The sequence below is a fragment of the Apis dorsata genome, unplaced genomic scaffold (genome assembly GCF_000469605.1).
Source record: "Apis dorsata unplaced genomic scaffold, Apis dorsata 1.3 scaffold_317, whole genome shotgun sequence".
Classification (NCBI taxonomy): Eukaryota; Metazoa; Arthropoda; class Insecta; order Hymenoptera; family Apidae; genus Apis; species Apis dorsata.
The window spans coordinates 61,675-75,194 of record NW_006263588.1 but is presented as its reverse complement, the minus strand read 5'-3'; the positions used below and the strand labels follow the sequence as shown (position 1 = coordinate 75,194).

Sequence of the window (13,520 nt, the reverse complement as noted above, 5' to 3'; positions counted from 1 at the left end):
TATATATATTGTTATATATGTATATATTTGTTATATATATATTCTTGAATTTCATTTAGATATCTGGTGAAGAAAAAGAGGATGAACAAAAGGAACATGAAAAAATTACTACGGACGAGTGTGTTTCTTATGGCAGCCTAGACAATGACCAAGAAATTGCTACTAAAAAGAACGTAAGTCAATTTACTATTCATTAAAATCAATTTTTAAATTTCATTAGTTATTAATTATTTTTTATTTAATTAAATAAAAAATAAATATCAAAATTATAATTTTTAACGTAAAGATTATTTATCTTAGTATTCTTTTTTTAAAATAGAAATAAAATGGTAACATGATAAGTGAAATAATCATGTTTTTTTGGAATTTGGGGGAAACAGGAATTTGTTCTTAAACCCCTTCCAATTCAAGAACCGGAGAAAAGAGCTGGTCAAGTACCAATGATACCAGATGTAACCATTCAAAATACTGATTACATGAAACATGGTTTCAACGAAGATATGGCAGGAAATCCAAAAGCCACATTAACGGAATATCTTCTTTCAATCGTGTATATGCCGCACAGTCTTCGTATGGTGTGCTTAACTAATTTATTCTGTTGGATGGCACACGTATGTTATTCCTTGTATTTCACGGATTTTGTTGGAGAAGCTGTTTATGGTGGAAATCCACAGGTATCTGAAATATTAATATTAATATTAATATCTCTTTGACGCTTTGTCGTTTATAATTATTTCTTACTAATAAATTTATTATCATAATTTTTTATTTTTAAGTTTTTATTTGTAAATTACAGGCTCCAGAAGGTACCAAGGAAAGAGAATTATATGAAAGTGGAGTTCGTTTTGGATGCTGGGGAATGTCTATGTATTCATTATCTTGTTCTTGTTATTCACTGGTCATCGAGAAACTCATAGAACGCTACAAGTATTTTTATATAATTAATATTTCCTTTTTCTTTTTTCTTTTATAAAATATAAGAAAATAATTAGTTATTATTTGTTAAAATACGATCATATGCTAAAAATAATCTTTATTTTATTTTTTACTTAACTTCTTTATAATATTCCTTATAATTATAGATATTTTGATAAAAAAGAAAATAATTTTCTAGACAAAAGATATATAAGCGTTATTTGTTTTAACAGAGCTCAGAGAGTTTACATTTGCGGCTTACTATTCTACAGCACCGGAATGATGATGATGGCATTAACGAAACATCCCGCAGGAGTGATTATATTCTCATGGACCGCAGGTGTTATGTATTCCACGTTATTCACTATGCCGTATCTACTAGTTGCACATTATCATGCTTCATCCACTGTAAGTCTTAAGAAATCTTAAGAATATATCTCAAAATGAATCAATCAAAAAATTTAAATAATTCATAATTCTATTTAAAATTAAAAAAAAAATCTAGAATTATCTGTATAAAAAATATTATTAGAATAAAAATATAAAAATATAATTTAGAATTTAAATTTTTTATTATAAAAATGTAATTGTGTTTAAAAAAAAATAAAAAAAAATAAATAATTTAAAATAAAAAACAAAATTAAAACTTAAATTTTAATTATATTTATTAAAAAAACAATTATTAAAAAAAAAGATGAAAAAACAATTTAAAAAACATAAAAAATACACATATTTTTATATTTTTATAAAAATTAATAGTATCATAAGTATACATTATAAATTTTATTATCATCTATTTTTTTATGAATGTTTTATGAATCAATGAGAATAATTTAATAAAATAGTAATACTATTAAATGGCATAACATAAAATGTAAAAAACATATATGTGCATATCGGATATAAATTAAATTAATTGGCTTTGTATGCAGTTCGAAGTAACAACCGAGGGTGAAGCCATTCAAAGCGGAGGAGTACGTGGTCTTGGCACAGACGTTGCAATCGTCTCTTCCATGGTGTTTTTAGCCCAGTTCCTACTCTCCTGTTGTCTCGGGACAATTGTTAGTAAATCTGGAACTACTACGGCGGTGGTATATGTAGCTAGTACTCTCGCTGCTTGCGGAGCCATTTCTGCAACGCAGATCATGTATCTGGATCTTTGAGTTTACTATTATTTTTTCAATCAAGATTTAATTTTATCTGTTAATTATTAATTTTATATTTATTTTTTAAAAATAATAACTAAAAAACTTTATTATTTTTAAATATTTTTTAAAAAGACTTTAATATTTTTAAAATGAAACGTTACTCACGAATTTCTTTTTATAAAAATTGACATATCCATCATTTTCGATTTATTTCAATTAATTATATATACATATATGAAAAGAATTTCAAATATGAAAAATCCGTAAAAACTTTAATGAAAAAGTTGTGTGTAAAAATAATAATAACGGTAACGATGCACAAATAATGGCTTCGTAATCTACGATACATTCATACAGATACAATTCTGTATAATTCAAGAATATTTGTAAATAAATGTAACTTACAAGAACATAATAAAATAGTACAATCCATATCTAGATAAAAAATATACCTTATATTAGTAAGTCATTATCATAGTTAATCATCGTGTGATATCAAGCCACAAATTTCAAGAGCAATTTCGATTTCTCTAAAAATTAATCTACTTAAATCCACAATGTATTTTTTAACATATTCATCTAATTCAAAATTCTATAAAAACAAAACAAGAAATATTTATTACTATATTTTTCTTATATTTTTATCTTTTATGCATTTTTTATTAAAATTAAGAAACAAAAAAAAATAAACTTAAAATTATTATAGAATAAGATATTGAATGAAGAAGATATTATAGAATGATGAAGTTTTTCATAAATTAATTGAAGAAGAATAATTTTTTTATAATTTTATATTTTTTTAAAAATATTTTTTTTGTAATTTACATAAAATATTTTTATAGTCAACTATTAATAATAAATTTCTCCTAACACATACATTTAAATGAGTGATCCCATACCTTTATAATTTCACATTGTTTGTCCTTACAAATTACAGGAAAAGAAAAAAATATTCCAGATCGAATCGAATAAGAAAGATCGGACAATACACCCATACTGGTCCATTCATTTTCTGGAGTACCATTCCATAAGATTTTACAATGCTCTGCTAATGCATAAGCTATGGAATTAATTAAGCATGATCTATTGTTGGTACTTTGAATAATCTAGGAAAAGAAACGTAACTATTTAATTAACGAATATTAAATTTTATTTTATTCACAATAACAACAACATACACATAACAACAATATATTATCTTATGATAATTTAACGCAATTATTACAATTTACAATTCATCCTTAAAAAATTTGCAAAAATTTTAACAAAAATTCAAATAAAGCATAAAATAGATGAAGGAAATATATTTTTTCTATTAAATATAATATTAATAAAATCTTTTTTTAATTAAAATTTTTAATATTAATATTAATATTATATTTTAATATCAATAATATTAATAATTTTAATATCAATAATATTAAAAATTTTAATATCAATAATATTAAAAATTTAAAAATTGTTAAAAGAAAAATATTAACATTAATGAAAATAATAAATATAATAAAAATTTATCACATATAAAAGATCTAATATAATTGGTGTATGTTATTAATATATTGTTATAATAAATCAAAAAATTAAATGAAAGTTAAGAAAAAAATGAAAATAAAAATCTTACACGTGGAAGATCATTATATATCCAAATTTTTAAAGAATTTTTCATAGGTTTTCCATTGGTAAAATATAAATACCTACAATCTGGAAAACAATATGTTCCATTTGAACCCCAAATTATTATATTTTTCACTTCCGTTGGAAGACAATTTGCTCGTGCGGCAATCTAAAAATTTAAAAATTTGTCAATATTATGTTATTTAAAATAATTGAAATTAATTTTAAATAATTTATAATCATAACTTAATATTAATAATATTTAAATTTAATCTGCATAATAAATTAAAGAAAAACAATATAATAAATTTAGAAAAAAACATTTACATAAATAATACATATACCTGAGTTTTAACAATATTTAAATTAAGCATGGACAAAGTAGTTATATTTTTAATAGGAATAGATTTCGCATATTTGGATATAATCGTAGCAGCAGTATTTCCGAGTACAATAATTCTTGCATCTTTTTTCACATATTTATTTATAATTTGACCCTATTGGCACAATTATATAAAATGATTTATAAATCTCAAAAACTTCAATATATTGAATTTAATGAAATAATATAATATATAATAATTAATACATAAAATTTGGATATAAGAACATAATCTTTAAAAAAGGATTCTGTGTATTCGGGTTCTTTGAAATTATATTCTCTCGAATGACCAATGCAAATTACAACATCTGCATCCTTGAATTCGAAAGCATTATTGCTGTAACTGATACCTATAAATATACATAATATTATATATATTCGTGAATATCTTTGAAGAATCGATTCTAAAGACCAAAACAAACATGAAATTTAATATACAAAATATATATACAATATAATATATATACAAAAATATCAGTTAAGATTTATTTATTAAATAATTTAACTTAAATGAAGAAAAATAAAAATATGGAAAGCTGATGCTATACCGGAAAACTACTTCAATTTTTCTTCATCTTAAAATAAATTTTAATTGCTTATAATTTAATAAATTAAACTTTAATCGATATTTTTATGAACCAATTTTTTTTTATATCTTTTTTTGTATTCTTATCTTCTAGAATCGATTTTTTAAAGATGTCTTATAAATATATCATTGTATTATATTATTAAAGATATTTCGTTATCGTCTATATTCCTTTAACAAATAATCTGATTATTTTAGTATTAAATTACGATTATCTTTTTGATTCTAATATTCAAACATTTGATATTTGAATAATTTAGCATTCAAATATATGATTAACATAGTACTCGAATATATTATTATTCAAATATTTTGTTAAAAATTAAATAGATCTCTTTAGAATATTTATATCATATTTATTATTTAAAAGTAAAAAAATGCATAAGTATAAAAATGCACATGCATTTACCACTTAGAAGCTTAGGGCTAAAGGAATTTAATTCAATTGCAAGGCTTTCCAAAAACATCGTCTTGGTTGATAATTCGTAAAGACTGATAAAAATACATTGATTTTTTCCGAACACATCATCAGTAAGTATTCTGTATAGAAACGATCGAGCAATTTCCGTTGTGCCATCTGTAACTACTATTTTCAAAACATTATTTTTAGATAATTGATGAAAATAATTATTAACCATGTATTCGTTCTTTTCTAAATTCATGTTGTTTTTTGTATCGTTTAATAAATATCGATATTAATCATAGCATTATATTGTTTTTTTATATATATTGTTTTAACTTAAAAAAAAAAACAAAAAAAACAAAAAGAGATAATTTTTAGACAGAATTATAATGAAAATATAATTATTTTATTAGGTGCGCAAATTATTTATACATTTTTCTAAAATCTCTTTTTTAATACGAGGGTAATCTGGATTTTGTTTCAAAACTTCGTTGCAAGCTTCTATTCCATCTGCATAAGCTTTAGCTTTCATCGAACAATAAGCTAATTTATAGGCGATAGATAATTTTGATTTTCCGCCATATTTCCATGCTTGATTGTATTGCGACGCAGCTTCACGATAATTTTGTTCCTTTTCTGCAATGTATCCAGACAGTTCATGAGCTCTTACACAAGTGGCATTATGTTGTAGAACACGTTTTAAAAGATCATTCGCTAAATCATATTTGTTAGATTGTACATAAATGTCCGCTAAAAGTAACCAACAACGTTCTAAATATTCAGCATCCTCAAAAGTCCATGTATTCTTGCTGACACGTTTCAAATGATTTCGAGCTCTAGGAGTTTGTTTCAGAAGAATATGAGCCATTGCCATGCCTAAAGCTGGTCCAACATGATCTCGTAACGCTTCTTGACTAGCTAATGTTGTACAATCTTGTAATGCTTTTTCAACATTGGATTTTTGTTTTGTTGCAAGTAGGAAAAAATTACTTAATAATCTATGTGTGAGCATTTCGTGTGGACTGCCTTTAGAATTCAAATCCTAAATAGAAATAATTCTTTTAGGATAATTCTTTCATCAATATTTTATTTAAAATTTAAATTAAATATACTATATATATATATAAAATATAACTCTAAAATTATAAATTTATTATATAATATTTTTTTTTTTGCTTTTTTTTAAATACCTGTAATAAACGATAGGCTGTTTTCAAAGCCATTGTTCTAGAATCCTGATATTCAACATCATCGTCATTAAAGACTTCATTTGAAAGAGAAGAATCATCATCTGGATCTAAACAAATTTCGATCATATTATATATTGCTTGTTGGCCCCACTCAGGATCACGTCTTGCAAAATTAAATTGACGAAGTGCGGAATTTAGTCGTCCCAAGCGCCAATCTAATAAACCGGCACAATAATAATAACCGGCTGTTAAATTTGCATTGCTCATTTCTTGTTCTGCTCGATGAAGCCATTCTTCAAGATCGTCCATATCTCCTATAAATTCATGACATTATAAATAAGTTAGACATCAGAAATTAAATAAAAAAATTTTTAATTTTTAATAATTCACCTATTCTACGAGAAACTTCTATTAATCTCGCTAACGCGGTCCAATAAGTTGGTTGTTTTAATAATAGTTGTCGAAAATGAAAGGCTGCCGTATCAAAATCAACTTTTCTGAATGCAAGATCTGCCATCATTATCGAAGCAGCTTCATTATTAGGATCAGTATTCAAAAGAACTGTGCAACTTTGAGCACATCGATCTAAATTATTAGTCTACCAGTTCAAAATATTAATAAATTATTCAATGATTACCATTTATGTATAATTATATATTTTAATTACCTGCATATAAAGCTTTGCTAAAGATAACAAGGCGTTTATGTTTGTAGGTTTATGATTTAATGCTTCCTTATAGTATGTAATAGCTTGATCATAATCTCTTAAAGAAGAAGAATGATCAGCCATTGTTAAACAAATATTAGCCAGAAGCTGTTTCTCATCTTCTAAATTAGAGTTTGTTCCCATTCGTTGCATATATCTGTGCTGATTTTCTTTAGCTTCTTTCAATGCTGATAAAGCGCCTTGTACATTATCTGCTTTTTCTCGAGTTTTAGCAAGCAAAAGTTGAAGTTGAGTGCGTACTTGTAAACTCTTTAAATCTGAATCTCGACGACCTTCTAAAATATGAATAAAAAATTATTAAAATAATTAGAAATATATATATATATATATATATTATCTAGTAAAAATAATTTTGTACCTTGCAATTCCTGGACCAACGTAGCTTCCGCTTTATCGTATTGTTTCATCTTTATGAATAATTTTGCAAGATCTAATTTTAAGCTTTTAAAGTTTTCTTGTTTCATCACATCTCTGTAATAATTGATGGCTTTTGTGTACTGATGCGTTTTTACGAGTGCCTTTCCTAGCTTACTTGCAATGTCTATTTTATTCCTAGGATTCTGTTTTAAAGCTTGTTCATATGCTTCTACTGCTCTCTCTGGTTCTTGAATAGAAATATATGCATCACCAAGCATATTATATGTCTTAGGACCAGGACAATGTTCAACCAATTCTCTATAAAATAAAATATTCAAACAGAATGAAAAAATATAAAATAGAATGAAAAATATGTAAACTTATGAAAAACAAACCTGAAACACATAGCAAAAGCAGGACGATCTTTTTTGTATTTCAAATTTATTTCGGCTAAACGCACATGTGCTTGCAAATAATAAGGTTGATCTGGAGTTACTTTAGATAAGCAATCAATGGCATTATCCAATTCTCCCATTTCTAAAAGTAATTCAGCATTTCCTATTAATATTTTACCTTCTTCTGAAGTATTTCCTAGATTTACTTTTGCATCTTGTATTATAACAATTGCATCATTAAATCGTTTCATTTTTCCATAAGCAGAAATCAATTCAAGATACAATATTGCCATATCTGATGTTGAAATATCTGAGATTTCTAAATTACTCTTGTATGGTTGCATTCCTGCATATGACATAGCTGTTTGAAAGCTTTTTATTGCACCTTCCATATCATTTGCCTGTTTTTGAACCATACCAGTAATTAAGTGATAAATTGGATTGTCTCTGATTTTAAAATTGTAACTTAAACCAACTTCAAGACTTTGTGAAGCCAATTGATAATTCCCTTGACATGCTTGAATCTGAGCCATTAATAAATGAGCTTTTGCATTAGATGAGTCAACATTATCTAAAAAATTCTTTAATATATATGAAGCTTCTTCTAAATTTCCACTCTGCATTTTAGCTTTACTAATTAATAATTGTGCCATACTTAAACCAGGATATGCTTCTGATAATTCTTCTAACAAATATAAACTTGCCTCTTTATAATTGGATATATTTTCCTCAAAATTTGTTACATTATTTGTTATAGAATAAATTAAACGTTGTTTGGAAATTTCTAAACATAAATCAGGATTTAATTTTTTTATATAATCGTAACCATATGGTACATATTTACAATTGTCCAGTATGATTGTAGCTGCATTGTTTAAATAATTCAGAGCTTTGATGGAATCATTGGAATTTAATTTAGCAGATATAAAAAACAATTCTGCGTCTACCGAATTAGATTGTATTTCCATCAAAAAATCTATTTGCTGTTGTGCCAAATCCGAAGCATCGATCGAAGTGTCTAAAAATTGACAATGAGCTAATCCCATCAAAGCAGCAAACGAAGATTCATTTATTCGAACAGCACTTCTATACCAATATTCTGCATCTTTTATTTTATCTAATGAAATATACAAATTTCCTAATTCCACCATAAGATCTGCATTTTTCAAATGCTGTTGTAATATTTTTTCAACGATCTTAGAAAGTTCTGTTAAAATTTCTTGATTCTTACAAGCTATTCGTGAAAATAACTGAATATTATTCACTAAAATTGTAATATTCTTTGTTTCTATAACTATCATATTTCTAAAAAAAGACTGTAAATGTTTTAATCCTTCATTGAAATTTCCATCTCTGCAAATATTTACAAATGCATGTGCTTTTATTGCTTCCAAATTATTCGAATCAATTGATAATATTCTGTTAGCAGTATCTAGAACTTGATCCCAATCCTTCATTCCAAGTTGATTATACAATTTTTCAACCAAGGGTAAACATAATTTAGGATAACGTACAATTAATGAATTTAATGTTAATATTGCTCCTGTATAATCTCCGTGTTGTTGTTTATATTTTGCAAATCCAAGCAAAGCATTCACGTTTTTTGGATCTTGTTCTAGAACAATTTCGAATAAACTTGGTTCGCTCGAGTTATTTTCGCTTATAATAAATAAATCCACCCAACCTTTTGTTAATAGAATATTTTTATTAGATGAATCGAGCTTATAAGCTCTTTCTATGTATTCTTTAGCTTTATCAATCTTCTGAGATAAAAGCAATACCAAAGCTGCTAATAAGAGGGCATTCGAAGACGATTTTCGTTTCTCATCCCTAATTCTTGTTTCAATCTGTATTATAGTAGTTTTTTCAACGTTTTCATTTTTCATATAAACAATACTTTGAAGAAGCAATGCTGCCAATGTATTATCTGCATCATTCATTAAATTCGAACTTTCTTTAATTGCTTCTTGAATCTTCCCAGTTAACATATATGCAAGACTTAGAAAAATTCTTAAGCATTCATTTGTTGGATATATTTCGCATGCTTCTTTGCAATAAAGTAACATGCCATTATAATAAAATTGATAACAGAACCATTCAATTATAGTAATATATTCTATCTCCTCCATTTTATTAACAATATGAAGCAGTAATAAATTTTAAATCATAAATAATTTAACTCAATAATTACTCAAGATTTCAATAACTAATGATATAAAAATTATTTATTAAGAAGAATATATCAAAAAATCTTCTGGATCAGGCAGTTCATATATAATATTAGGATCTAAGGATTTTGAATCAGGTCCTTCTAAAATATGTGGTGGTCCAACAACATATTCTTCAAGATCTGGATTTTTAATTGCAAGATAATACTTCTGCATGTATTCACATGTCAAATACATATAATAATTATTCAGAATAACATATGTAAATGCTGTCTAAAAAGATTATATATTGTTATTATACATTATATACATATACTTTTATTATATATTATAATGAAGAATAATAAAAAAGAATAATAAAAATATAATTCAATAATATCATTCATGGTTTCATTCATAATAAATATTTATTTGAAAGTACAAAATAATAAAAATAAATTTTACCTCTGTAAGCAATCGTGCTAAACCTTTTCCTGTATATCTATGAGGTACATTAATCCTTTGCATATCTAAGACTTTTCCTTCAGATACATAGTGCAGTACTGCTCTTGCTAATCAAAAATAAAAGAAACAAATATATTTTAAAATATTATTTATATTTACAATAAAAATCGAGCTTCTTTCATTTTTTCTTTTTTTAAATAGAAAATATGAATAATAATTAAAAACATATATATTATAATAATAATTTCTCAAATAATATATCTTACAATCATTATCCAATTTTACGTAGAAAAGTCCTCGTTTCTCATTATGATGTACTGTATAAAATAGTCTTGTAAATCTGTTTCGTTTTATTTTTGATGATATTAATGACGATAATTTAATCGTATAACTCATACCATTTGTTACATATAAAATACTGATAATAAAATGTTTTTTGATAATCCTAATTAATTATATACTTACACATTCATTTAATTTACAAAATATATATCTTTTTCATAAAAACTTTGAATATATAATAGGTTAGACTTTTGTTGATGAAGTATTGCTTAGCAACAAAATTGATTTTAAGTGATGTTTTTTTTACAGGAAAATATTTCATTTATAAAATATAAATGAAATATGATATAAAATATTTATTTGTAAAAGATTATTAATACTATATATTAACTTTTATTATTAATAAGTTAATGATTTTAATAATAACAAAACACGTATATAAAGATTAAATGTTAAAATATTTTTTTATATCCAATTTTAAATAATTCATATAATTTATTTATTGATATTCAAGTTTTTTTTAAAAAAATATATTGCTATAATAAAGATAAATTATAATGAAATATGATATAAATCTATCTTTAATATTCATTGATGATGCATCAAACCCATAAACATTAAGATATATTGATATAACAATACAATGTCAACATAAATTTGTGCTGTTGCAAATACAACTTCATCTGGATTTAATTCTATTCTTCTTCCACCCATAATTGTTTGTATATCAAAGAACAAGTACTAAAAAATTAATATTTTTTCATTTCTAAAATATATCATGTAAAACAAAATATATTATACTTGAATTAAATAATTCTTTTAAAATATATATTAACTGTTGATAATAAGGCCATTCCTATAATTGAAATCAGGATATGTAATAATCTAATGTATGTAAACATCAAGGTTATTATCAACACAAAAATTGATACAATAGCAGCCAGTCCAATAATGAACAATATCCCTGTTCTCATGGTTAAATCAAACTGTAAGATTATTTATGTTATTTTTACTTTTTTATTATTTCATATATAAAACTTTGTTGAAAGTACCTTAGTAAATGTTGCAATGAGACTTATTCCTAATGTAATTAATGTTGTCATACCTAATGCCATCAAAATTATTTCAATTTCATAAAAGGCAGATACAAAAGCAGCTAGATATGACATAGCAATTGTCTGGAAATAGTATTTTTTTTTTTAGTATTGAATGTTAAATAATAAAAACATTCAATCAATAAGGTTTTAATATAATTAAAAACTTTACCAATAAACATAGCCACAAATAATTGAAAGGTGGAGATCGCCTAGCTCCCTCAAAAAATGATATGGCACAAAAAGAAATAGCGAAGCATATCCTAATAAAATACTGCATTATGCACTAAATAATATATCTAAGTAGTTGCAAAATTTACATACATAGCTACAATCCACAAATACCAATGAATTATCATAAATTTTCTTGCAGAGTCCCTGCAATACAGTTATTAAAATAACATAATTCATTACATCAATTTATTAAAGTGATATTATTAAAACATTATTAAATTATAATGCTTACACGAATAGAAAAATTGCTATGACACCAGATGTAAATAATAATTGAAGTGTTAATATACAGAAAACTTTTCTAATAAAAGTTCTTCTCACTTTGTCTTCTTTAAATTCGCCTATGTACTCATCATCTTCTATTTCTCTTCTTCGTTGTTGCTCGCGCCAAGCTCTATACAATTGTTCGTTTTCTCTTTCTCTTTGCGCAACCATTTCATCAGTGACTACAGTAGTATATGGACCCTAAAAAAAACATTATCAATAAATTAATTATAATATATTGATTTATTATATAATATATAATAAATATATAATTTATTATAATTAATAAATAAATACATAAACATAAGTTATAATTTAGTACTCACTGTTTTTATTTTCTGCCCTCTATATAAAGGAGGTAATTGTGGAGGACCTGGTATAAATCTTTGATTTTCTGCCATTAGATAATTGACAATGAAATTATTTTGACTAAGAAATATTTAAATCAATAGTTGTATACTGTCTATCACACCAGAAATAATATATCTATTAAAAGTATAATATAATCAATTTATAATAAAAAAGTACAATAAATTATTTTCTAATTAATTAAAATTTTTTATTTAAATTTAAAAAATATCAAAACATATAACTTTTTTTTCTATTTTTTATAAATATATATTCAAAGATATTTATTTCTTAATTTTATTTAGATGCAAAATTTTAAAATACTGATATAGATTCATAATATGAACATACAAAATGTCAAACTAAATTCATGTATAAACAAATGAATGCATTTATATATAATGCATAATAGAAACAAAATACATTTTTAAAATATAATACATAAATATAAATATAAAACTTAAATATTGGTCAATATCATTGAATGAGATAAAAGAAATAGAAAGCAAGAGTTACTTTAATTCTCTTATTGTAATTTTTTTATACAAGTGATATATGTATAAAGTAGTAACAATATGCATATCTTTTTTTAACAGTAATGTAATTCAATTAGACAATTCATTTTAAATTATATTATAATTAACTACATATTATAATTATAATTATATAATAATAAATTTTTTATAAGTTCTGGAAAATAGTATATTATTTTTAATTTATTTTAAATTTTGCTTTTTTCTCTTTCTTCTCTATTAAACAATATATTATTTAGCAGAACAATTTTTTAATAAAAATTGTGTACTATTTACGAACATACAGAGTGTTTCTAAAAATATATAACAATCCAGATTAATTGTCATAATTGATTAAATGGTATAATTCCGTATAATATATCTATAATTGAAATAAAAAATTATATAAATATTATCACTATATTGAAAGTATTAACAACATGAAAAGTATTTTACA

The 13,520-nt window shown here is 24.1% G+C and overlaps 4 protein-coding genes across 6 annotated transcripts in view; 1 reads left to right on the top strand and 3 right to left on the bottom strand.

Moving 5' to 3' along the window:
• The window catches only part of LOC102671948 (proton-associated sugar transporter A), a 6,241-nt gene extending 4,163 nt beyond the window's left edge, over nt 1-2,078 (top strand). The window contains exons 5-9 of the mRNA XM_006617590.2: nt 60-173; nt 381-674; nt 797-927; nt 1,149-1,323; nt 1,848-2,078. Of these exons, the coding sequence (XP_006617653.1) occupies nt 60-173; nt 381-674; nt 797-927; nt 1,149-1,323; nt 1,848-2,078 (945 nt within the window). The remainder of the gene's footprint in view (nt 1-59; nt 174-380; nt 675-796; nt 928-1,148; nt 1,324-1,847) is intronic.
• LOC102672069 (malate dehydrogenase, cytoplasmic-like) lies at nt 1,911-5,322 on the bottom strand. Of its 2 annotated transcripts, XM_006617591.2 has the most exons (7): nt 5,055-5,322; nt 4,267-4,409; nt 4,022-4,174; nt 3,685-3,846; nt 2,963-3,169; nt 2,516-2,655; nt 1,928-2,046 (listed from the first exon to the last, which is right to left on the bottom strand). In XM_006617591.2, exons 1-6 carry the CDS (start codon nt 5,305-5,307, stop codon nt 2,542-2,544), a joined length of 1,032 nt encoding a protein of 343 aa, XP_006617654.1. In that variant the 5' UTR covers nt 5,308-5,322; the 3' UTR covers nt 1,928-2,046; nt 2,516-2,541. The 2 variants fall into 2 exon arrangements, with proteins under 2 accessions (XP_006617656.1, XP_006617654.1); XM_006617593.2 differs by lacking the exon at nt 2,516-2,655 and having other exon boundaries at nt 1,911-2,046.
• A 97-nt stretch (nt 5,323-5,419) lies between these two features.
• On the bottom strand, nt 5,420-10,436 carry LOC102672497 (tetratricopeptide repeat protein 21B-like). Of its 2 annotated transcripts, XM_006617596.2 has the most exons (8): nt 10,330-10,436; nt 9,402-10,158; nt 7,718-9,332; nt 7,324-7,640; nt 6,906-7,240; nt 6,629-6,836; nt 6,239-6,552; nt 5,420-6,090 (listed from the first exon to the last, which is right to left on the bottom strand). In XM_006617596.2, the coding sequence occupies exons 2-8, from the start codon at nt 9,844-9,846 to the stop codon at nt 5,458-5,460; spliced, it is 3,867 nt and encodes a 1,288-aa protein (XP_006617659.1). In that variant the 5' UTR covers nt 9,847-10,158; nt 10,330-10,436; the 3' UTR covers nt 5,420-5,457. The 2 variants fall into 2 exon arrangements, with proteins under 2 accessions (XP_006617659.1, XP_006617658.1); XM_006617595.2 differs by having other exon boundaries at nt 7,718-10,158.
• Nucleotides 10,437-11,102: 666 nt separating this feature from the next.
• Nucleotides 11,103-12,730, bottom strand: LOC116185888 (protein lifeguard 2-like). The gene is made up of 7 exons (XM_031511438.1): nt 12,530-12,730; nt 12,172-12,404; nt 12,030-12,083; nt 11,878-11,968; nt 11,664-11,789; nt 11,448-11,597; nt 11,103-11,352 (listed from the first exon to the last, which is right to left on the bottom strand). The coding sequence occupies exons 1-7, from the start codon at nt 12,602-12,604 to the stop codon at nt 11,200-11,202; spliced, it is 882 nt and encodes a 293-aa protein (XP_031367298.1). The 5' UTR covers nt 12,605-12,730; the 3' UTR covers nt 11,103-11,199.
• Nucleotides 12,731-13,520: the final 790 nt, after the last annotated feature.